This window comes from Cupressus sempervirens, chromosome 5 (genome assembly GCF_028749045.1).
Source record: "Cupressus sempervirens isolate cs-2001-9-10 chromosome 5, ASM2874904v1, whole genome shotgun sequence".
Classification (NCBI taxonomy): Eukaryota; Viridiplantae; Streptophyta; class Pinopsida; order Cupressales; family Cupressaceae; genus Cupressus; species Cupressus sempervirens.
Window position 1 is genome coordinate 841,211,995 of NC_143122.1, and position 23,296 is coordinate 841,235,290.

At 38.6% G+C, this 23,296-nt stretch overlaps 1 protein-coding gene across 5 annotated transcripts in view; it reads right to left on the minus strand.

The window, feature by feature from the left end:
• Nucleotides 1-23,296, minus strand: part of LOC149558494 (uncharacterized) — a 107,876-nt gene that overhangs the window by 44,953 nt on the left and 39,627 nt on the right. For all 5 annotated transcript variants that reach the window (XM_089832720.1, XM_089832719.1, XM_089832722.1 and 2 more), the window contains 5 exons: nucleotides 21,198-21,460; nucleotides 3,507-3,732; nucleotides 3,118-3,347; nucleotides 2,188-2,410; nucleotides 1,801-2,030 (listed from right to left, as the gene is read on the minus strand). In XM_089832720.1, coding sequence (XP_089688846.1) covers nucleotides 1,801-2,030; nucleotides 2,188-2,410; nucleotides 3,118-3,347; nucleotides 3,507-3,732; nucleotides 21,198-21,458 — 1,170 coding nt within the window. In that variant the 5' untranslated portion in view covers nucleotides 21,459-21,460. The remainder of the gene's footprint in view (nucleotides 1-1,800; nucleotides 2,031-2,187; nucleotides 2,411-3,117; nucleotides 3,348-3,506; nucleotides 3,733-21,197; nucleotides 21,461-23,296) is intronic.

A 23,296-nucleotide genomic window follows, 5' to 3' on the forward strand; every position in this document is an offset into this window, starting at 1 on the left:
AAATAATGATACTAAAGTTTTATTAAAACTAATAGTAAAATATAAAACTAGGAAATCATAATTATTTAATCTATATTATTAATGAAATTATATTTAGTATGATATTTTAAATAATTAAAAAATAAAAGAAATTCAATGAGTAAATAAAGAAATAAAATTAAATACAAGAGACAATATTGTAGAAAGTATGTTAACTTTCTAAATAGAACTTAATAACAAATAATAATAAACACAAATAAGTAAGTTAATAAATAATATAAAATAGAATAATATAAATTAACTAAATCTATTGAAAAGTCGAGAGATGTTTAACAAATAGACATGACTCCTTAAAATTAAGATATAATAAGGGGGAGAGTTTATTTTAGAGAGGAGGGAAAAGAAGAGGAGAAGATAGGAGTTCAAAAAGGGAAAATTGAAGAGGAAAGTAATATGAAGAAAATAAGGAAGTGACTTTCTGAAAAGGTATCAACGATATTGAAAGGATGTGAACCTTTGAAAGGATCATAATTATGAATAGTTGCGACTCTTCAAAAATGTTGTAATTATAAAGTATTGAGACTTTTTCAAAGTATTTTACTTATGAAGTGTTGTGACTTTTTAAAGGATTTGTATTATGAAAGGTTGTGACTCTTGAAAAAGAAGAAACAAAACAAGTATATTTTATCCTTTCCTTATAATTAGAAAAGGAAGAATTTTAGAAAGTAAATATAGAGTTGAGATACTCTAGAAGGAATAATTCATTGAAGGGCCCACTAAGGATAGAGCCACATTGACCAAGAAAAGTAGAAGGTAAGAAAGGTATGTATATGGATTATATTTGTTTGATTAAGTTTATGAATTTATTTATATTAATGAATCATACTTGTGGATAATATTGTGTTAACTCATGGGGTTAACACCATGGAGATTAATGAGACTTGAAGCATGAAGAATGTGCGATATTAAGATCTCCATTGTCCACCATGGCCGAGAATCAATGTGCCAAAATATTCTAATGTTGTCAACGTATGCATATGTGATTGGCCTTGGATAAAGGATGCCCGTCCAAGAAGAATCTTAAAGGGTGCGCTCCCAGGAAGACGGTGAGGTAGCTATAAGCTAGGAAGCCCGATCCGGAGACAACCATAAGATTAGGGTTAAATTAGAGGGTAGAATAATATAGTTAGTTTTGTTATTGTTGTGATTCTAACTATTATTTTGCAGCTATTACTTGTCCCAGACTAACCCTAATAGTGGGTAGATTACAGTTTCAACAAGCTATCTACCACTACTTATTACAGAGAAGTGTACCCATGCACTTTATTATAATAGTAAACTACCTTTCTAATAAAACCAAGGGAATGTATCTGTTAATTTGGAAGATAGCATGAGCTTTTTATCAACTTGAGATATTTATATCGATCAATTGTATGTCAAACTGAAGAATGAGGCTGAGTAAAAATGGTGTACTTTCTCAAGTTGAGAGTATCATGTTATATTATTGATCATATGCTAAAAGCATGGAGTAATTAATAAATGGATGGTAATCTAAAAATGGATGAAAGTTTTAACAAACTACCTACCACTCCTTATTGCAGACAAGTGTACACATGCACTTTATTATAACAATAAACTACCATTCTAATAAAGCCGAGGAAATATATATGTTAGTGTGGAAGATAGCATGAGCTTTATCAACTTGAAATATTTATATCAATCAATAGTATGTCAAAGGCCTAGGCTCTACTCATACACAATACAAGTGTGCCATATATCAATCTCTATTTAAACAATATCAATTAGCCCAAAGTCTATCACCTTTAATGCCTCATCTTTAGGAGTAGATTGACTGATGCTTTTACTCTTCTCGAGCTTAATAGCCTTACATCCTTCAGGGGTTATTTCCATCTCTCTGCTCCTTTTTCTTTGAAAATCTTCTCCTGATTGTGAACAAATACTAAATATGGGAACCTGAGAACTTGACAAATTGGAATGTGTAGCTTGCAAATGAGTGATATCTTGAACAGCAGTCTGGGAAATTAAATCACCTAAAATCATCAATGCCACAGTTTAGTTGCCAGATTTATGTATCATGAGACAAAATTATCACCAAAGATGAAGGGTGGATAAATCACTCAAGCAACAAAAACAATCAAGACCAGTTCACAAAGAACAACAGTCTCTGAATCAGTAGAAAATCACAACCTTGTGGTTGAAGTGTCATCAATGCTTGTTTTGCAGCCTTAATCTCTGCTTCCTTCTTAGTGCTTGCTGCACCACCAGTGTAGGATATACCAGGAAACTCAACAGTTGATATAAAAACTGGTAAATGTATCTCTCTTGACCTTGTAGATCTGTAAACAGGAACTGGAAGGCCAATTCTTTGAGCATAAACTTGAAGAAGAGTCTTACACATTCCCGTTTCATTCTGAGTTACAGAAAACAAAATCTCATCAAATGTTACTTCAGCTCACTATTTATGTGCACAAGTTATGATATAAGTACAGTTCTAAACAATAAAGTAATAAATCATAATGAAACATAGTTGGAGCAACTATGGTTGAACACACAATCACAACTGATTAGCATACATCAAATAATATCAATTAGCTAGCAATCTCTAAGTAGTCTGGTTTTCTGTCAACTTAAAACATCATGATACATGGATGGTTCTCCTAGTAACTACACGATATAAGTTACAGATTAAAAAATAAAACATTATATCAAAATAGATAATATTTGGAGCAACTATGATCAAACATACGATTACAACTGAATACACATCAAATTAAATTAATTGGCTAACAATCTGTAAATACTTCTGTCAACATCATGATAAGTAAATTCTCTTCCTAGTGCTTACATGAGATATAAGTTAACAGTTTAGAAAAGGAAACATTGTATCGAAAGAAATTATATTTGCAAAAAAAATGGTCACACATACAATCAGAACTGATGAACTAACATCAAATCAAATTAGTTAGCTAACAATCTGTTAACACTCTGATTTTCTATCGACTTAAACCACTGTGACAAATCAATGACCTTCCTAGTGTCTATGTTCTAATCAAGTGGCAGTGGTACATCTTCCATGCGATAATCTTTAAATAATCTTTGAATTGCTGAGTTGCTTACTTTTGATGTTTCATCTTCACAAGCAAAACTACCGATGCTTGGACTCTGTTTTGGTTCTACAGGAGTACACCCTTCACAGGATAATTCCTTATCTCTATCCCTCTTTATCTGAGAATCCTCTCCTGCTTGTGAACATTTAGTAGGCACAAGATCTTGGGAACCAGACGTATTGGGATTTGCAGCTTTCGAAACAGAAATATTTTGAGTGCCAGCCTGAGAAATGGAATCACCTGAAACACCACTGCAATGATTTAACATCCTTATTTTCTGTATTTGCCAGTTAGATACCACATTATAAACAAAAATAAAGACAAAAGGAACATTAAACAATAAAAACAAAGAAGACCAATTTGTGTGGCCAAAATGACGTTAAATCTGTAGAAACTCACAGGCTTCTGTCTGAATCGCCCTTAGTGCTTTTTGAGCAGCCTTGATTTCTGCTTCCTTTCTATTGTTTGCCACACCCCCAGTATAGAAAACATCACCAACTTGAACAGTAGATGTAAAAATTGGGAGAGGGCTCTCTCCTGACCTTGTAGTCTTGTAAACAGGAAATGGGAGACTCATTTTTTGAGTATGAGCTTGAAGAAGGTTTTTACATAGCCCTGTTTTATGCTGGGATGGTAGAAAATAAAAACTGATCAATAAAAGACTACAGTTCATTGTATAATTAAAATAATGATCAAAGTTATAGCTGCAAACAATTAATATAAATATCAATTTGAACTATAGCTGGAGCCTGGAACAACTATGGCCAAAACTTACAATTACAACATATCATTGTTATGAAATGGAAAATGCATTAACAAAGTTGCTCTAGAGCCTAAAAAATTAAGAAAATATTTACTAGAAATTGATATCACACGTGGTACTTAATATCACATAGGAGTTCCCTGCTAATGAAGCAATAACAGAAATCTTTAATATGAAAATTCTGTAATTTTGTTCTGCCAAAAATTGACTCTCACAAAATGAATTTGCATGAAGTGCCAGGAGGTAGCTTGGGATTGGCTGTTGTTGATGCAGCGAGAATCCGAGGGTACCCCTACTGGAGGTAATCCGGATCCCTGCAAATAACCATGCAGCGGAAACACAACACAAAATACACAATCTGATACCAAAAGCAACTCTTTATTCATAAAACAATTGTTTACATGCAATGTGCCTAGCTGTAAGGCCTTCCGAGTTTTGGCCAAATACAATAGCAATTACAAAAACAGTTATACAAGATCCCTCAAGATCCAATCCCAACACTAGCTAGTCCAGATCCACGCTCTGGTAGAAACCCCCAAGGAAGATCTCAACTTGTGCTCGCAAGCCCACCAAGTAATCTCCTTGTTTCCCAAGCCTCAACTACTAGCCCTTCTTAAAATTCGCACTTTTGCCACATCCTCTTCTCCAAGCTGGATGATAATAATGGCTTCAAACTCCACAAAACACCCCTACTTATACCCAACTAAGCCACAGGTCGGCCTAGCCCATTACAAAATAAAATAACCCTTACATTAAATACATGCATAAGCCACAAGTCGGCTGCAACACTCATTAAATACATACAACCCAAATTAAATGCCAAAAGGTTGGCTCACAAACAACTCGGGCAACACAGACACCAAGACATGACCGAGTGTCACAAACCTCCACCGAGTATCAGCAACTCACCAAGCATAACTGAGCTCCCTTCATTGACTGACGCCAACTCGGGCAACACTACTGCCGAGTTCCCAATGTAAACCGAGCCACGGCATAGGCCGAGTGCCCCAAGCATCACCAAACGCATTCATTAACCATGTCACTCGGTTAACACAGCAACTACCAACTACCCAGTAATGACCGAGTACCACCTCTTCATTGACCAAGTCCTCCAACTCCAAAGCCAGAACACCCCAACATGCAGGATAGCTTAGACAGCCAAGGATGCTCCTGCATCAATTGTAGATGTGGTGTTCATTCCAAAATTGGCCAATTTGCTATAAGAGTTTTTTCCTTTCAACATACCAAATCAAACAGTGAGACAAAAGACTGGGTTATTCTATAAGGGCTCAAACTAGCAGTCTTGTCTAGGTCCAAAAGCCAAGAGGTAGAAGGGGAATCTCGCGTAATGATCAACAATTTGAGTGAGAATCAGTTACAAGATTAGAGATTGAATGGTATCATAGATGAAGATTGACATTTGTGCAGTCATTTTTACAATGTTATGTTTAGTCATTGCTTCATCATTGTAGCATGGTCACCAATTGTCTTGCTTACAAATGAGTTGACCAATTTTCCTTATCAGCAACACTTAATGATGAATGGGATCAGGGGAATTGGTGTGATTCTTAGAAGACTTCTTCCTGAAAATATTATTAATGTTCCCAACCTTCCATCTCTGATATCTTCATAAGCAGATGTAATCAAATCTTTGAATGCAAACCAACTTTTCATAAAAGCCCTTTATATGGAAAATGACAGTCCTCGCATTTCTCTCTGCACCAAGGTATTTTTGGTAACCCATGCCTCTCCAAGTTTATATTTCCCATATTATTCCCTTCTGACTTGATGGTTGCAGTTCTATATTTCCCAGAGCTCTGATACCATGTAAAGTTTCTGCAAATTCTGATCAACCAACTCATATAGTACCTTTAACCTTGCTGGAGATGGTCCTTATATGTTCAGGACAGAATAGTTAGTGTTCTTAGAGTATGATGTATTATTCTAATAATGTTTTTATCCCTGCTATAAATCGCATGAGGCAGCAATGCTAGAGGAGCAGACTTATTGTTTTTCATGTGTCCTTTATCCACATTCTTACCTCTTATGTATATAGCACCCAAGAGGCATGTCCTTCTCTTTCCAGGTTGGCCCTACATATAAACCAAAAATTATATCGCCAAGATTGGCGTCTCAAGGATTTACAATTAGTTAGTAAATATACTAACTATAACTATGCAAATAGAACATTATTAAATGCTCCCAAGGAAGACGCCGATTAGGTTAATCATATAAGGTGTTTTAAGAGGCCAATCCTTTCAAAGGATCTTCATGCTTTACTAAATCTGTATGATCTGCAGTTCAGATCAGTTATGATATCAGAGTTATATAGAATTAACACAATGGACCAAACAATTCATCGATATATGGCTCAACCTTACCTCTAAAATATCAACCATGAATACTAATAAATGTTGAAAATCCACAATAAAAGCATCTATACAACTCCACAATTAGAGTTGCATTAAGTTCTTGACATACAATTCACAACATTTTCTGTCAAAAGGATCGATCAATTGCTCTATGAATTTGACATAAGAATTAATCTGGTCATGGGTTGTTGTGACCATTCCATGACACCACCATTTGGGAGAGATATCATCTAAATGAAGTGTTGCATATTTGATGGTGCCATCCTCCAACATAAGATTTAATTGAGAATATGTATCCATCTCATGTGCCCATCCTCTTGTTGACATTTTGCATGACTTATCATAATATGGAATTGACAATTTACGTAATTTCATCCACAACTCCGGGTTGTGTCGTCTTCCCTATGGCATATGTTTCATTTGCAAATCTACATATTCCCAAAAAGACATCTTGGCATGAAACTTTGATCTCGTTCTTCCAATATTGCAGAAATCAATCCTATAAATCTCCATGTGTTAGTTAATTCCTCGATAAAAAGTTAGGCATTAAAGGCCTAGAACTAGCTATTGGAGTTTTGTCTTAATGATTCACCGATTCATCCCCATGACCATTATCTTCTATGTTGTTGCCTGCATAATTCCAATTGTTATTATTATTCTTCATGAGTTGAACCATCATATTGTACATTTGAGCAAAATTTTGTTTTATCTCATGTTGACCCTTGGCCAAGTCATTCAATATGTCTTTTGTGCTTGGGTCTAGCTGATCATAGTCTCCCATTTGTGTTCTGATTTTCTTTGCCCAGTTCATTTCAAGAGTACACTTTGTCTCAATATCATTTTTCAAGTTTATCTTCAAATTAAACTTGTTTCTCAAAAGATAATAGATGCGAGTATGAAGATGCTTGCTCATGCTATGTTGATTCCCCAACGTCCTCAGGCTAGCAAATGCACAACTCTAATACCTCTGAAATCCCTTGGAAATCTTTCTATATCTCCCTTTCTTCATCTTTCCTCTTTCTTCCTCTCATAAACTTTGCCTCAGTATAACATGATTCTTCCTTGCATTCTGTCTTCATTCTCTTATTCTTGTAAGTCAACACAATGAATAAAATCTCATTGTAACTCAACTCGCAACATTTTTTTACTGCATCGAACCACTTTTCTTTCTTCACATCCATTTACTATTTCACTCAAATAAAAATCAGCTATGACAGAATTCAAAAAATTAACAATTACCTTTGCATTCTCCTCTTTCTCTACAATTGCAACATCCATTCAATCTTCTTATATTCCTTATCTATAAAGATCTTTACTAAAGTTTACCAAATTTTACATTTAATCCTCTAAAAACATTCAAATGGACAGTTTGCGTACATAGGTTGAAGAGTATGTTTATTAGAGTTTATGCATCTACTTTGCTTTGAAATAACTCATATAGGAATTAGAAAGGAAATAAATAGCTTATAATATTTATTTCTAGTATTAATCATTGTCCACTTCAAATAGCAATGTAATTATAATGGCACCTAGAGTTTTGATAGAGAAATCTATTGATTGTCAGATCTTGAATATGGCGATAACTTCTAAAGGAGAAATATAATATTAAAAACTTCTCCAACTTCATAATAAAGTGTCAAGGAATACAAACAATCGAGTACCATATAATAACTCTAACCTTTGTTTGGAATACATCAATTTTTCTCTGAAACCCCAATTTCAGGAATCAATGATTAGTTTGCTTACTTGAACATGTACCCCTCACAAGGTCAAGGGACAGGTCAAGGGGCAGCACCCCCATTGCCAAGACCAAATTAGCACCTTCAAAACCACATAAAACTCCATAGTGTGCATCATTTTCTTGAGTTTTCAAGATGCCAAAAAGAGTATTAATAAAACCTAAAAATGCAATTTCCAAATATCTTCTTGCCAAAACTCTTGTCAAAAAAGCACAAGGAATTGCAGTTGTCATAGGGAAGGGTGGCATTCAAGTACCTTCTACTTGATGATGTTAGTAAATGTCAGTGACCCGCTCAGTTTCTAGATGTGACTTTTGCATCTCAAATTAAATGTTTTTGGGGCTGCAAGGAAGAAATAAGCCAAAATAAAAGTTCAAAAAGCTTAAGTTTTTTTTGCCCAACTCAAGCTTGCTGCCAGCCAAGTCAACTAGCTCAAACTCAACGAGTCAGCCACCTGAATTGCTGACTTGGTGAGTCATGTATCTAGTCCAAGTTAGAGACCATCTAACTCATCAAGAATGACTTGAATCGCTGACTCGCCTAATCCTTCCAGACTCTGGGAACTTTGTTTTTAGCTATGTTGACGTTTACTAATAACCTTCAAATAAATAATCATTACGTATGGTACTGAGGACTTCCATGAAAAGATTCTCAAGTTGTTATTTCACTTCCTTTCACCAAAGTTATGTAGTGTGCCAAAGTGAAGAATGTGAAAACAACTAAAAATATATGCCAGAGCTTCACCATTATGGAAAAAAACTCGTAACAAATAAAAATGTCATTACAATGCTTTATTTGTCACTTATGTGGAATAAAATATAATCTCGTCATATAATGTATGGCTCTCCAACTAGTAATAGACATTGATACCATTCCAATCCACACTTGTACTCATAAAAATAATATTATTTCTTCATCAATATTTTGTGATTCTTGAAATTGGTCCTCAAAGAATCTTGCACTACCAAAAATGGCTTGCTCAGCAGCTCAAGTATCCATCCCAAGAATAATTTTGAGAATACTCTCAAATCTTTACCGAAGAGAAAATTTTAATTCCCTCCGTGCTCTTCTCCAATCACAATGTCCTTGTAATATTATTATCTTCCCTTCCCATTGTTGATTAGCAACTTTAATTACAATCACCTAAAACTTATTTAATAGTGTTCTAAATTCTAATTATACTTTAAAATGCATTATATAATTTAATTTTCCCTAAACACTTTTAAGCCTATGAAATTTTAAAATATTTTACTTCCCAAACTCGAAAAAATTGAGACATTACAAGTCCTCCCACCCAACATCCCTGCCCTCAAGCAATTTGCTACCAGGATCCCATATTAGTCTTAGAGGTCATTAGAAACTCTTGTTGATGTTGTCGGGAAAATCTATATTGTAGCCGATAGGTAGAATTGTATCCGAACGGGCGCGTGGTAGTTGAGTCACCCCTTCAGGAAGGTATATATACACCATCCGGAATGGACTTTGGAGGAGGAGGGGAATTGTAATCATCATTGTAATCATATCAAATATTGTAGTATCTTCTGTATACATGCGAATAATAAAAGGAACACCTCTATGTTAGATGTTCTTGTCTATTGTCTAAATGCATTAATAAAACGTTTACCCTGTACGATAAACATTTGGTGCCGTTGAGGCCATATGGCAATAGGAAATCACATAGAGGAGACAAACAGACATCGTACGGCTATAAGAGGAAGAATGGTCCTGTACGAGCAAAGAAGACACTGTATGGCAGTGGAGTATGGGTATGATGCCAACCGTACGACATAAAACACAAAAGTTTGAGATCACTGTACAAACTCAATTGAAGGGAAGCAGATTGCAGTATAGCGGTAGACACAGAGGAAGGGTTATATGAGGTTCTTAAAAAAAACGACGACAAATCAAAACAGTTTAGAATGAGTAACGTATGATACCGAAGGGAAGGGAAAGACATAAAAAGGTAGTAAAAAATAAGCCGTTGGCAGAAAGAGTATGGAATCGAAAGAAAATCAAAAAAAAAGGTGTGTTCCATGGAGTTTTTTGTGGGTTTGAGGGTGCTAATTTGGTCTTGATGGCAACCCCAACCTATATCACAACAGGGAAGCGTGTCTGGGGCTCTGCCCCAAGACCCCACGAGGGCGCTACCCCTCGACCCCGCTGGGGGCGTTGCCCCTCAGACCCCCAGTCAGTTCAGTTATCAGTCATGGGAAGTGTGACCAATTGATGAAACCTAGAGCTGCTGCAGGCATTAAGTGTTTGTCTGCCAGAGGTGGAGAGAGCACTGGAGCATGCCTTTTGGGAGGGGTGTTACACTTTGAGGCACTCGGAGTAGGTGTTGGACGTGAGGCTGTCTTGGTGGATGCATAGAGAGCTCGGGAGGAGTTGATCATCCAATTGAAGGCAGTAGAGCGACACTTGGCTCAGCGTACCTAGGAGTTGGCAACACAAGTGGTTATCAAAGTCAGCTTGGCTAAAGTGACAGTGTTGTGTTAGCAGAGGCTACAAATGCAACGTGTTTTTGAGACCAATTTGGTGCAGGCACGGGACGACTGTGAAAGTGGTGTGATGGAAATAGATCTACAGTTAGTCAGTTAATGTATTTTGTTCTGTTAATTGTCATTTGGAGACGACTTTTCTTTTGGAGGGATGATGATGTCGAGAAAATCTATATTGTAGCCGACGGGTAGAATTGTATCCGAACGGGCGCATGACGGTTGAGTCACCCCTTTGGGAAGGTATATGTACACCATCCAGAATGAACTTTGGAGGAAGGGAATTGTAATCATCATTGTAATCATATCAATCATATTGAATATTGTAGTATCTTCTGTATACATGCGAATAATAAAAGGAATACCTCTGTGTTACATGTTCTTGTTTATTGTCTGAATGCATTAATAAACCGTTTACCCTATACGGTAAACAATTGGAAACATTGTATTGCAAAACACTCATAACTACTATCCACTTATCCTCCAGAGAATTCAGTTTAATAATCATATGACTTTGTCAAATAACCAAACTCACCACCCTATCTCTTATCCTTATCCAATGTCCTATATGCTACTTTGATTCCCACATCCCTCATTTTCCAAAAAAGTTAGACAAGATAGAACCACCACGAAAGTACATCCAGTGCTATAACATACCTTGGGAACAACTTCAAAATGTGCAAGCAATTCTTCTCACCTATTCATTGTCACTCCCTTCTTAAGATTGTTTGTCCCTACCTATTCATTGTCGCTCCCTTCTTAAGACTATATGTCCATACCTTCAACACTATCTTCCTCCCATCAATAGAGAACTTCCACTCCCCTGTTTGAAAATCTTGATTGTATTTACCAATCGAGTGCAACTAGGGAATTTTGAATATAGTATCAATCTCACAAATCTTAGTCTCATCCAACTAGATGCTCAACAGCAGAATCATCTTAGTGCAACTCACTTTGAATCTATTGGCTATCATGATCTTGAATCCTAAAAGTCCTAAGTCATATTCCTCGTTTGGACATAAGATCCTCATTAATGACAGTATTAGTTGGCGCACTATCCCCCAAACAAGTTGCCCTATAACCAATAGTACTCTTACTCAGAAAGGTTGACGCACAAAACCTCCTAATAGGTAAGCAATGGTACCTTTTACCTCCTCATGCTCACTTCCCAAGCTAGTATATAATAGCCTTGTTGGAATCATTTGTTGTTGCATCAAAAGCTCGAACTGTCAATGCCCAACACAAATACAAAATTTAACCTAACTCGTGGGAGGTAGTTAAGCCATGTCATAAATCTCCAAGGAAGTGTTGACCACCAAGTCAACAATCTCCCCCTCAACACTGACTAAGCCTTTAGCACCCACTGAAGGGAGATTCGAACCCGTGACCCAAGGCTCTGATAGCAATTATAGGAATCATTTATTGTCGCACCAAACGCTTGAACTTTCAATGCCCAATATAAATGCTAGATTTAACTTGACCCATGGGAGGCAGTTAAGCCATGTAATGAGTCTCCAAGGAGGTCAACAAGCCTATCCTCTACATCCAAAGTGGCCTCAATATAGTATGTTTTGCCTTTCCCCAGGCACATATGATCAGGTTCCCATGATTTGTAGCAAATGAAATACAACTTTTTTTTTCGCAGCTCACTCCTACTTCAAAATCCAATCTAGCAACTCTAGGTTTAGGCAGATTAGGAATTATAGTATCTAGTGTTTACCGCATAGATTAAATAAGAAATGCACACAGATAATGAACTCGAACAACAACAACAATACTCCTTTACTCGCATATGCCAACAAAATACATACAGAACATAAGGTAAGATAAGATAAGATGATTTACAATGAACCCAGACGAAGTACAAATACTTTCCGCCGAACCTTCTCGAAGGGGTCCGTCAACTACATAACAATACTAATCTACCCGTCGGCTACAAAATCTTTACCGACAACAACACCCTGTCGGCTACAGTTTCTACCAATGACATCATCCCCCCCAAAAGAAAAAGTCGCCTCCGAACGACAATTACAAAATACAATTACAACATATCCAGGACAAATTAACAAAACAAAATACACTAACTGGTCGCAAAATGTGTTGCATCTACAGCCTCTATGAACACAATACTGTCTCCTTAATCAAGCTGACCTTGATAGCCACCCGTGCCACTTTCTCTACTTCCAACTTCTGGGTACCCTAAGCCAAGGATCGCTGAATTGCCTTCAACTGGATGATCAACTCCTCCCGAGCTCTCTATGCATCCATCAAGACAGCCTCACATCCAACAACTACTCCAAGTGCCACTGGTACACAAACACTCCATGCCTACAGCAACTCCAAGTCTTCATCAACTGGTCAGACTTTCCACGACTGATAACTACAACAACTGGGGGTCTAGGGGGCAACGCCCCCAACGGGGTTGAGGGGCAATGCCCCAGGTGTGTCAAGGGGTAGCGCCCCTCGCCGCCAAGACCAAATTAGCACTCTAAAACCCAAACAAAACTGCATGGAACACAACATTTCTGTCTTTTCTTCTGATTCCACACTCTTTTTGACAACTGCTTGCATTTTCCGCCTGTTTATGTCTTTCCCTTCCCCTCGGCATCATGCGTTACTCATTCAAAACTGTTTCAATCTGTCGTCGTCTTTTTTTTCTTTTCTTTTTTCTCTCCCACTTCTGCTCGTCCGCTGTTGTGCCTCTTTCATCTGTTCAACCTGCCTTCCCGTGAAGAATATGTTTTAAAAAATATATTCCCCCGCTGCTTGCTTCTGACCCGACGGCTCCAAACACCTTCACATAAGAAAAAGTAACGACGTCGGGAAGAGGAAATAAGAGAATCCGCAGATGCAAGGAAAAGAAGCCACAAGCAACAAGGTCTGCCAACCCCCATAAACAATACCATCCATCCACGGATGAAATCGCACTCAAGGAAGAAGATGACCTGTGGGAGAACAGAACCATCTGCGGAGGAACAAGGGCAACCGTGGGAATAACCATTCACGGGGAAAGAAGACAGAGACGCGGAAGGATGAAAGGTCTCCACCGAAGATGAAGCCGCTGAGATCCAAGCCTATCTGCAGAAGAAACATCCAAAGGCAAGTCGTGGGAATCACGAAAGAACCCGCGAGCAAATATAGATGGGAAGGCACCCGCAAAAAGGAACTCAATGCGCGGGGGACATTAACGCTGACCGAAATAAGACATCCGCAGAAATGAGCTGAGCATCAGAAACATCAAAACCCGCAAGCCAGAGTTCAGTCCGCGAAAGAATAGAAGCTGCCAAAAATACCCGCGGCCCCTTGCTCAGTCCGTGGAAAGAGAACAGCAAAAAAACATTAATAAAAAAATTGGTGCTCAAGGTTAAGGAAAGACACCTGCGGGGGAGAAAGGAGGAAGCCCGCGGGGAAGTAATAATCACCCGCGGAATACAAAGCGCCCACAGAAAAAAGGCCCACAGACCCTCCCACATGCTTTTCTTTTCTTTTTCTTTTTTTTTTTTTTTTCATAAAAATACAATTACAACTTTTCTTTTCTTTTCTTCTTTTTTTCTTCTGTTTTTTTTTTTTTCACTCAAGATTCGAAAAAATACAACTCAACTACGACTAAGAAAATTTACAACTTAGCTTTTCACCTTGACTTCACCATTCTGCGACGGCAAGGGAATTTGGCCTTTTGCTATTCTGTGCCACCAGAGGCATGTTTATGGCATGATATATCTTCAACTTTGACCCATTCACTGCGTGAGGTACCTCTTGCCCATCCAAGGTCCACGATTTTATTGCTCCATTGTCGCCGACCTCCCGGATCTGGTATGGTCCGACCCATCGAACCTTAAACTTTTCCAATTTGAATTCATTTTGACCGTCGTACTTTAGTACCAACTGCCTCGACAGAAACTTGTTGAGTTCTAGGTGCTTCTCACGCCATACTTTGCGTCTGTTCTGTGTCACCTTTGTGGCCCATTGTGCTTACAATTTCGTCGGCTACCATCCCTTGCCATCAGTGACTGTATTCTTGATTTTAGAACCTTCACGCTGTATTGCTGAAGTTTTTATTAAGCCTGTTCTCTTTGTTTCCTATTCAGACCATGCGATGTATTTTCCTTGCTGCCGACACCCTTCTAATATATCAGTGGTTTGTCATAACCTTTTGTTTTTGCGCAGTCATATCGTAGGATCTTTCTTTTTTCTGGGTTCATACTATATGTTTTTCCCCTCAACTTCAGCCATAACCGCTTCTCTGTATTCCTTCGGACATTCATTTTCCTCTTCTTTCTCACCTTTGTCCACCCTTATATTACAACTCGAAAAGAGTTCGTAGTCCTCTATCTACCAATGGTAAAGACTGTTAACAGAATCCAAATCGTCGTCTGTTGATCCTCCTTCCAAACGCAGGACTCCCTCCTGATCTGGTTCCATACGCTGCCTCACTTCATCTTCTGCTTCAAAATCTGAGGACAAAACTTCTTCCCCCACCATTTGGGTGTGCAAATCAATGACGAATTTCCTCCCTTTGCTTTCAAGTGATAAGTGTTTTTCTTCCAGTCATGTTTAACCCCAGCTTGAATAAGCCATCCACGGCCCAGAATGTCGTCATATCCTTTTCTCTTCAACGGAATCACGACGAAGTCCAACAGGAACCGCTGTGTGCTAATTGTCACCAGTTGCGCCATCAGAACGCCAAGAGGTTTTATACCATGTTGGTCTGCTATCAGCAACTGAAATGTAGGGAACCACAACGTCGGCTGTCCCAGCTTCCTCCAAGTGTCCTCGAGTAAGACATTTACACCGGACCCTCCATCGACTATTGTGTCTATGAGAACATGTCCGAGGATCCCCATCTCGACAACCACCGGATGTCGTCCGAATGTGAGGGCTAGCAACATTAGATCTTCTCCGCCTGCGGCAATTTCCTTCCCTCTACCTGGTTCTCCCAATACCTTAGGAACTAGCACAATATTTGTGAGAGTGGACCGGAGCTGAGGCATCGTAAGAAGCAAATCATTTATCTTGACCGGTACCTCCATTTGTAAAATCTGTCGTATGATGTTTTGTTCCGCGACGTTCCTTGCCGAGGTGCCGGTGGTGTCTTTCAACTGAGAGGTCTCTGCTTGCGATGCCTTTTCAATCTCCGCCCGCACTTCCCCCAATTTCCTCTTTTCTTCTGTTGGGTCCGAGTACACTTTTTCTTGCCTCCACGTAATTGCGAGAACCTCCTCTTCATCTGTCCCAACAATAATCAAGTTTACTCTGAATTTTGGGCACTTGGCATCTTCATGGTCGCTGAGTCCACACCATCTACATAATAATTTCAATGTGTTTGCCATTGTACAATCCCGCGCAAAATGACCACACAAATTACATGCTCGGCATTGAACGATCGGTCGTCCGTTTGCATCATACTAAATTCAACTTCGGTTGCCATTGTTATTGTTATTGTTTGCATTGTTATTGTTGTTTTGCCCTCTGCTATTATTCCTATACCCACCCGAAGTGACACCATCAATGTTTGCATTTCCGTTCCCCCCTGACGTGGAAGTTGCCTGTGCCTGAAACACCTGTTGAGGTCCTCTAGTTTTCATGTTGAAGGGGCATTCTTTTGTGGAATGTCCCCTGATCTGACAAATATCGTAGAACTGGTTCTTTGGACAAGACCCTTTGGTGTGACCTTCTGTCTTACATTCCGTGCACCATAATTCACTTCCCTTTGTCTCCTTTTGCATGTTTTTAAATTCCTTCATCATACGGATCATGTCTTTCTGTAGGGCGCGGACCTTCTTGCTATTGTTTTCATCATGACTGCTATCCTCTCCTGAGGACGCGTCATCTGAGTCGGAGGAACTATTCTTCTTCTTTTTCGTCCTCTGCTCGCTTTCCAAGTTCATCACTCTGTTGTATGCTTCTGTGTATGACGACGGCAACACAATTTTCATCTTCTTCCGCAACTTCGAGCGTAGGCCTTCCACGAACCATCTTTTCTGCAGCCTGTCCGCCGGCTTATTTTCCATTTTACTTATCAAATCTTTTAATTTCCTAGTGTAGACGCGGACAGTTTCATTCTTCCATTGCTTCGTATTGTATATCTCTGCGAAAATTTCGTCGTTATCGCGCAAGAATTGAAACTCGACAATAAACTCCTTAAGGTTGTCCCAAGTGGTTAAGTTCTTGGGATCTGCATCGGCGAACCAATCAATTGCAACACCCCGTAGGGTTGCCAGAACTGCCGCACCCATTCGTTTGTATCTGTCATGCCATTTTCCCTCCAAATCATTTCACATGTTTTACGGTGTCGAATCAGATTGGCTGCACCATCACCATCAAACTTCAGTAACTTTTTCTTTAGTCCTGCCATCACTACTAGGTTTTGTGCGCAAGTGTTGTTCGGTCCTACAACACTGGCGCTATTCACTCCTACACCGTGGCTTTGCACTCCCACACTGGCAATCTGCAATCCCACACCGACAACCTGCACTCTCACACCAACAATCTGCTTTCCCACACCGGCAGTCTGCACTCCCACACTGGCGGTTTGCACTCCCACACAGGCAGTCTCAACAACTGCGAACCTTGGTGAAGAAGGATCTTCTGAAGTTGTCCCTTTCGGAAGTGTATCGCGGACAAAGAGTTCACTCCATGCTCGTGCTCCCCTGGCACTCCAACCCATGCGAGGCGATTCTCTTCCATCTGGATTCTCTTCCCTCGACGAATACAAATTCAAAAACTCCTCCCTTGCTTCTTCCACCAACTCCACCCACTATCGAGTCTCCTCTAACAATTCCTCCGTGCTTCTATGTCCGTCGGCAATCTTTTGAAACCTCCTTCTGCATTCGGCTTGTTGTGTCAGAATTAAATTTTTTTGCGTAGTACGGATTCCATCTTTTCCCTTGACCTTATTTCAATCCTTGTTAAGTTGATTTAGCATTTCTTCATTCCTCCCACCTTCTAGGTTCATGGGGTAACGGCACCAAATGTTTTCTGCATAGATTAAATAAGAAATGCACACAAATAATGAACTCGAACAGCAACAACAGTACTCCTTTACTCGCATATGCCAATAGATTACATATAGAGCATAAGTTAAGATAAGATGATTTACAATGAACCCACACGGGGTATAAATACTTTCCGCCGAACCTTCCTGAAGGGGTCCGTCGGCTACATAACAATACTAATCTACCCGTCGGCTACAAAATCTTTACCAACGACATGAACTCGTCAGCCCATCAGCTACAAAATCTTTACCGACGACAACACCCTGCCAGCTACAATTTCTACCGACAACATCTAGCTCGTTGTCATGCTTCCCATCTTCGGGTGGAATTCCTCTTGACTGATTTCTGACCTTTGAAGTCAAAGATTCCATGGCTCTTGCTTGTTTAATTGTATATTTTAATGTAGGTTGGTTAAGGGTTTTAATCCAACCCTTCAATGGGTCAAAGAAATGAAAGCACAACCAACCTTTGTTTGGAAATATCAGTTGCAAATACTGATAACCATTGAAAATCTGTGATGTAAGCATACAAAAATTCCACTGTCTGAGTTGTGCCAAATCCCGAAAATGCACCTCAAGATCTTTCCTGTCAAAATTATCAATCAATCATTTTGTGGTGTGCTTGGCTCGAATATTATCTACCTACAACTCAAATGAAGCCATAAGCATTCTCAAGTAAAGATCAGCTACCAGAGCCTTACTGTGCATGGGGAAGGATTCATATTTATGCCACTGTCCTATTTAGATGGGCAGAGTTTAAGATTTAACAAAAGACTAGATAGCATCTTCAGTTACATATCAAGCCCAAGTTTTGTACTTGTTAATCCAACACCATCAATATTAAAAGTTCAATTAAGGCAGCACATGAAGAAGGAAGATGGACAGGTATACAAGTCACAATTGGCACTCCTATTCAATCTCCAACAATTTGCTAATGAGACCATTTTATATGTTGCAGCAAGCAAGAACAAAGCTAAGACTGTCAAAAGCACTCTATAATCAGAAATAATTGTCTCAGACCAGTTGATAAATTTGGACAAGTCCAAGATTTTCTTCTTTATGTTAGACACAATTCGGAATTGCAGATAACAAACACACTGGATTTCTTGGCTTGTTCTTTGTCAAGCAAATATGTAGGATTTCCTTTATTCAAAGGAGCTGGTAATTATCTCTCTGTGGAACATTAATTGATTCTTGCAAAAATTAAATGTCCTTAAGGAAGACGAAGCATCTTTTGCCAACAAGATTCTCATGTTGAATCAATCATCATAGGCTTCCCATTTACATCATGTCATATTTGAGGATGCCTTTCAAAACAATTACAGACTTGAAACAAATCAAGATCATCTGCCACCTCTCCTAGAGCATAATCTGCATTCCTAAATTAAACAAGGATTTGGTTTGAGAAACCCGAGCATTCAGTGCCAAGCAAGTTTAGAGAATGTTTTCCAACAAAAATATTACATGGATAAGACTCTTCAAAGGAAATATCTGGACTCTACGACTTACATCAAGATTTCTAACCGAAAAATACCCACATAAGGCTCCAATACATGAACTCATGCTAGGTTGCAGGCCTATTATAAGCAATCCGCTTGCTTGGGGAATTTGAAGTGGCCATATTTTCAGAAGACTACAGAACAATCCTTTTTTGGAGGATCAAAATTATCTTGTGGAAGCTAGGGAACTCTTTCCTTAGATGAGGCTTAAACAGAAGTAATCATCTTTTCAGCTCTACAAATAATGAGGCGGTCAAATGGTGGTGGAAACACAAAAGAGTAAATTGTTGAAACAAGAGTTCTTACACCGAACAAAAAAGTCTTAATCAAGGAAGATGACACTACCAAAAGGTCAAGATCAAACTCGAGCTAGTACTTGGCCAAAGACAAGACACAAAGAGACTTATCATCCACTCACCTGAGAGGATTGGCCAGCATCAAAATACTGGAACAAGATGTGCCTACTAAAAAGAGGAGCTTTTACCTAGGCAGCATTTGACAGGAAAATCCTCATGTAAAAGAGAAGAAGATTTGGTTATCAGTACACTCCCTTACGTGCTCCTTGTCAAAAGCCAAAAGAGATATTGAATCATCTCTCCGTTAGTTGTCCTTTTGTTGATGCAAGCTGGAAACAGCTATGAAACAGGTTGGGGTGGTTAGGTGCTTTATCCAAATATATTTTGGATCTGTCCAAGTCCGAGCTTTCAACAGTTAATTTTCTCCTACTTAAAGTCATTTGCCCTTCAATGCTGATATGAGAATTATGGAAGGAAAGAACCAGAAGAGCATTTTTGGGGGGGTGGGGAAACACTTTTTATCCCTGCCTCCTGAAACAAAGTAGAGATTGTAATTGCTTAAATAATGAATAGGGTAAAGGATCAAACAGTCAAGAATAAATCCTTCTCTTGGGATTGAGAAATTGAAAAGATGGTCTAATCTGAAAATCCCCTAGTTTATGGGACTAGTGCAGTTAGATATAGTCCTCAAACAGGTTAATGCTAGTGTCGACCTCCACCAAAACAAACAAGATTAGAATTTTACAAAGCCTTCAAAGGCAACCAAGGGTCTCTCTAGTGCAAGATGCATGATTCAAAATGAAACAAGCTCTCTTTTCATGCAGCTTCGAAGAAATGGTGATGGTACAAGCAACAAAACAGAAGCACAGACTCACTTACTAGGGCAATGAGTTTGTTCACATCTTGATCTTCTAATATTCTTCTAAGGTGACTCAATGCAAAGGCATTCCTAGAGCTAGAAGTTTTCAATGGCCCTTGTTGGATGCCTTAGAATATATTTCACTCTAACAAAGATTCTGAGATTATAATCAAGAAGCAGAATTTCATGCAAACCGTGCAATGGATAAAGTTGAAAATTTAATAATCGATTAGTCCCCTGAGGCATTGGAAGGCTTTAGGGACCATTTCAATTTTCAACAACCTACAGGCTCTCTTACTAGAACAATGGGCGCATCTTGATCTTTCTAATACTATTCTAAGGTGACTCAATGCCAATTGTCAATGCTACTGAACAAAGGCATTCTTAGAGCTAGAAGTTTTCAATGGCCCTTGTTGGCTGCCTCAGAATATATTTCACTCTACCAATGCTTCTGAGATTCTAATCAAGAAGCAGAACTTTCATGCAAACCATGCAATGGACAAAGCTGAATATAATCGATAAGTCACCTGAGGCATTGGAAGGCTTTTGGGACCATTTCAATTTTCAACACCTCACAAAGTCTTCAGCATGAGAAAGTTTGAATATCTGATGGGCATTGTTGAAATATGCAGAAGAACGAAGGACCATCTTATTGCTTTTGATGTTGCTCAACCGATGAAGTCCTGTGAGACTCATCCATTTCCAGAATAAGCCAGAGTGAGACTCACAAGAAAGCAGTCTCTTCCTATAAACCATTGCTGGCCTGAAGAATGCAAATTCTTCGTGATAGGTGAACCAATGCCTTATCTCTTGGATGCAGAAGGATGGAAACAATAATGATTTCTCCACAAGTAGAAAGATTTGAGATTTTTATAATATCACCGAACCCTGATAATAGGGTTGATGAATAGCTTTTTGTTCATATTCTCTTAATTTAACATAAAGGGAGGGATTCACCAAAAATAATTGTGTTCATATGCATTATCAGAAAACAATAAAGTAGCCATTATCTGAACAGTTATTAGTCTGAAATACAATGTTACACCAAGCCAAAGGGATGGCAGAACACTTACTCCTCGGCTAGAAACATCTTTCTCTTGACCCAGCTTCTTCAACAAATCCTCAAGAGCGACTTGCGCAGCACTTTGCTCTGCAGCTTTGATACTATGGAAATTTGAAGTAGAATCATATCTAGCTCCATTGACAATCACAGTTGCCTTAAATTTAGGATCATGTGCCAGCCCTTCATTTGCAGTCTCATATACAGGTAGTGGTAAAGATGCTTTCTGCGTGTATTCTTGTAGCTGGCTCTTAAACAATAAAATTCTTGACATACCTACAAACAAAGTATTTGAAGTAAGAGACTAATAAGTTCTGTGATTAAATAGTTCATACAAGCAACTCTATAAAATGACACCAGGATGAAACCAAGGTTAATCAGGTACGAGTCATGTGAAAAGCCATGGTCGAAGGAAGTCATATGTATGGTTTGGAGGGAGATCTTATAAAAATTCTCTTACACTCAAACTGCTTGTGAGTTGTAAACAGGGGATGAATATAAATCTTCAGGCACAGTGTTGCTACAAGAAGAGTCTCTAAAGTTCGTGTGGTGATGTTAGCTATTATAATGTATAATTGCAAAGTAAAGCAAAGTAAAAAGAAGTCTCTCTCTCAACATCCCCTCTATGAATACAAATCAAATGGCATCTTGAAGGCTACAGTAATTGCAAATAATAAGATGCAAATGAAATTGTAAAAGCCTGTACAGTTTACTGCTTGACAATGTGCATTATATAAAAAATGTGTGTTTTTTTATACATCAAGGACTTAGACTAACCACCACATCTACCTCAACTCCTGAACATTAAATTTGGTCGTGTGACCATGCCTAGAATATTTCCTAAAATCATTAATATGAAAAAGAAAACATTCTTTCATATACTTTATCATGTGTATCCACATACAATTTATTTCCTTCAAATAATTCTGATTATTCTTAATGTTTCTTTCCATTTTGAAAAAAAATTGAAATTGAGAAAAAAAATGCACACTGAGACCAAATAACATATCAAAAATAAGGTTCTCATGTTCTCCATGTCAACCTGCTAACCAAACACTCACTATTAAACAGTTAAAAGCTATCATTGAGTTTTTCCTTGGAACCATAAAAGTCATCTATTCAGGTCAATTTATACCTAAAGGTGATCAATTCTTCATAGGTGTATTTTATTTGGAATAAATCAATTGCACTCCAACCTTGTCTAAAGTATAGAGGTGCATTGAACAATTTTATTAAGATCTAAGCTCAATTTACTTGATATGTTGGTGCATGTTCAGTAATAACTCTTCCACTACATCTTTCATAAACTCTATAATACCTTCTTCCAGCAAAACACCACTTGCCCTCCTATAAACAAGTCATAAGTCATCTTCATCCAAATATCCCATAAGATAAGATAATAATATTAATGTCCAACAAAAAACCACAAGGGTTTATGGGACTGAGCATACAAACAGAAGAGTCGGCAACAGCAGGATCACCAAACGGTGACAGAAAAGAAACAAAACAAAACACAAGACCAAGAAACACAAGGTAAGGACTAACAATCCTTCCTTGGTACAAAGTAGTTAGTCACAGAAGGATATAACCGTGGATGATACAAAGTGATAGATCGCCGCCAAGACCCGCTGGAGGAGTGCCACTACCTGGAAAGATTGGTACAATGTCTGACCAATCTGGAAGGAGTGATGCTGGAAGAACTTTTCACACCCCGTGACTGAGACAAGGGGGAGAAAAAGCCGGTGATTAGTTGGTCTAAGGTGTGGTCCTGAGATGTGGCTGACTAAAGGGTATGCTCACGAAGCTAGGTGGCCTCACAAAGATAAAGTGCAAGACACCGCTGATCAACATAGTTGAAGAACTCCGAAAGAGAGAAACAATCTCCAAAAAGACAATAAAATCTCCCTCTAATCTCATAGTAGATAGGGCAACGAAATAAGAAATGGGTCTCAGTCTCGACCTGCACCAAAGTACACAATCTACAAACCCGATCCTCTCTGTCTAAATGGTGATCAGTTCAGATCCGAAGATGATGAGAACCAACTCTTAAGGATCCCAAAGAGAATCAAAGGGCGTGACACCAACACCGATATAGATAAGCAGGATGCACAA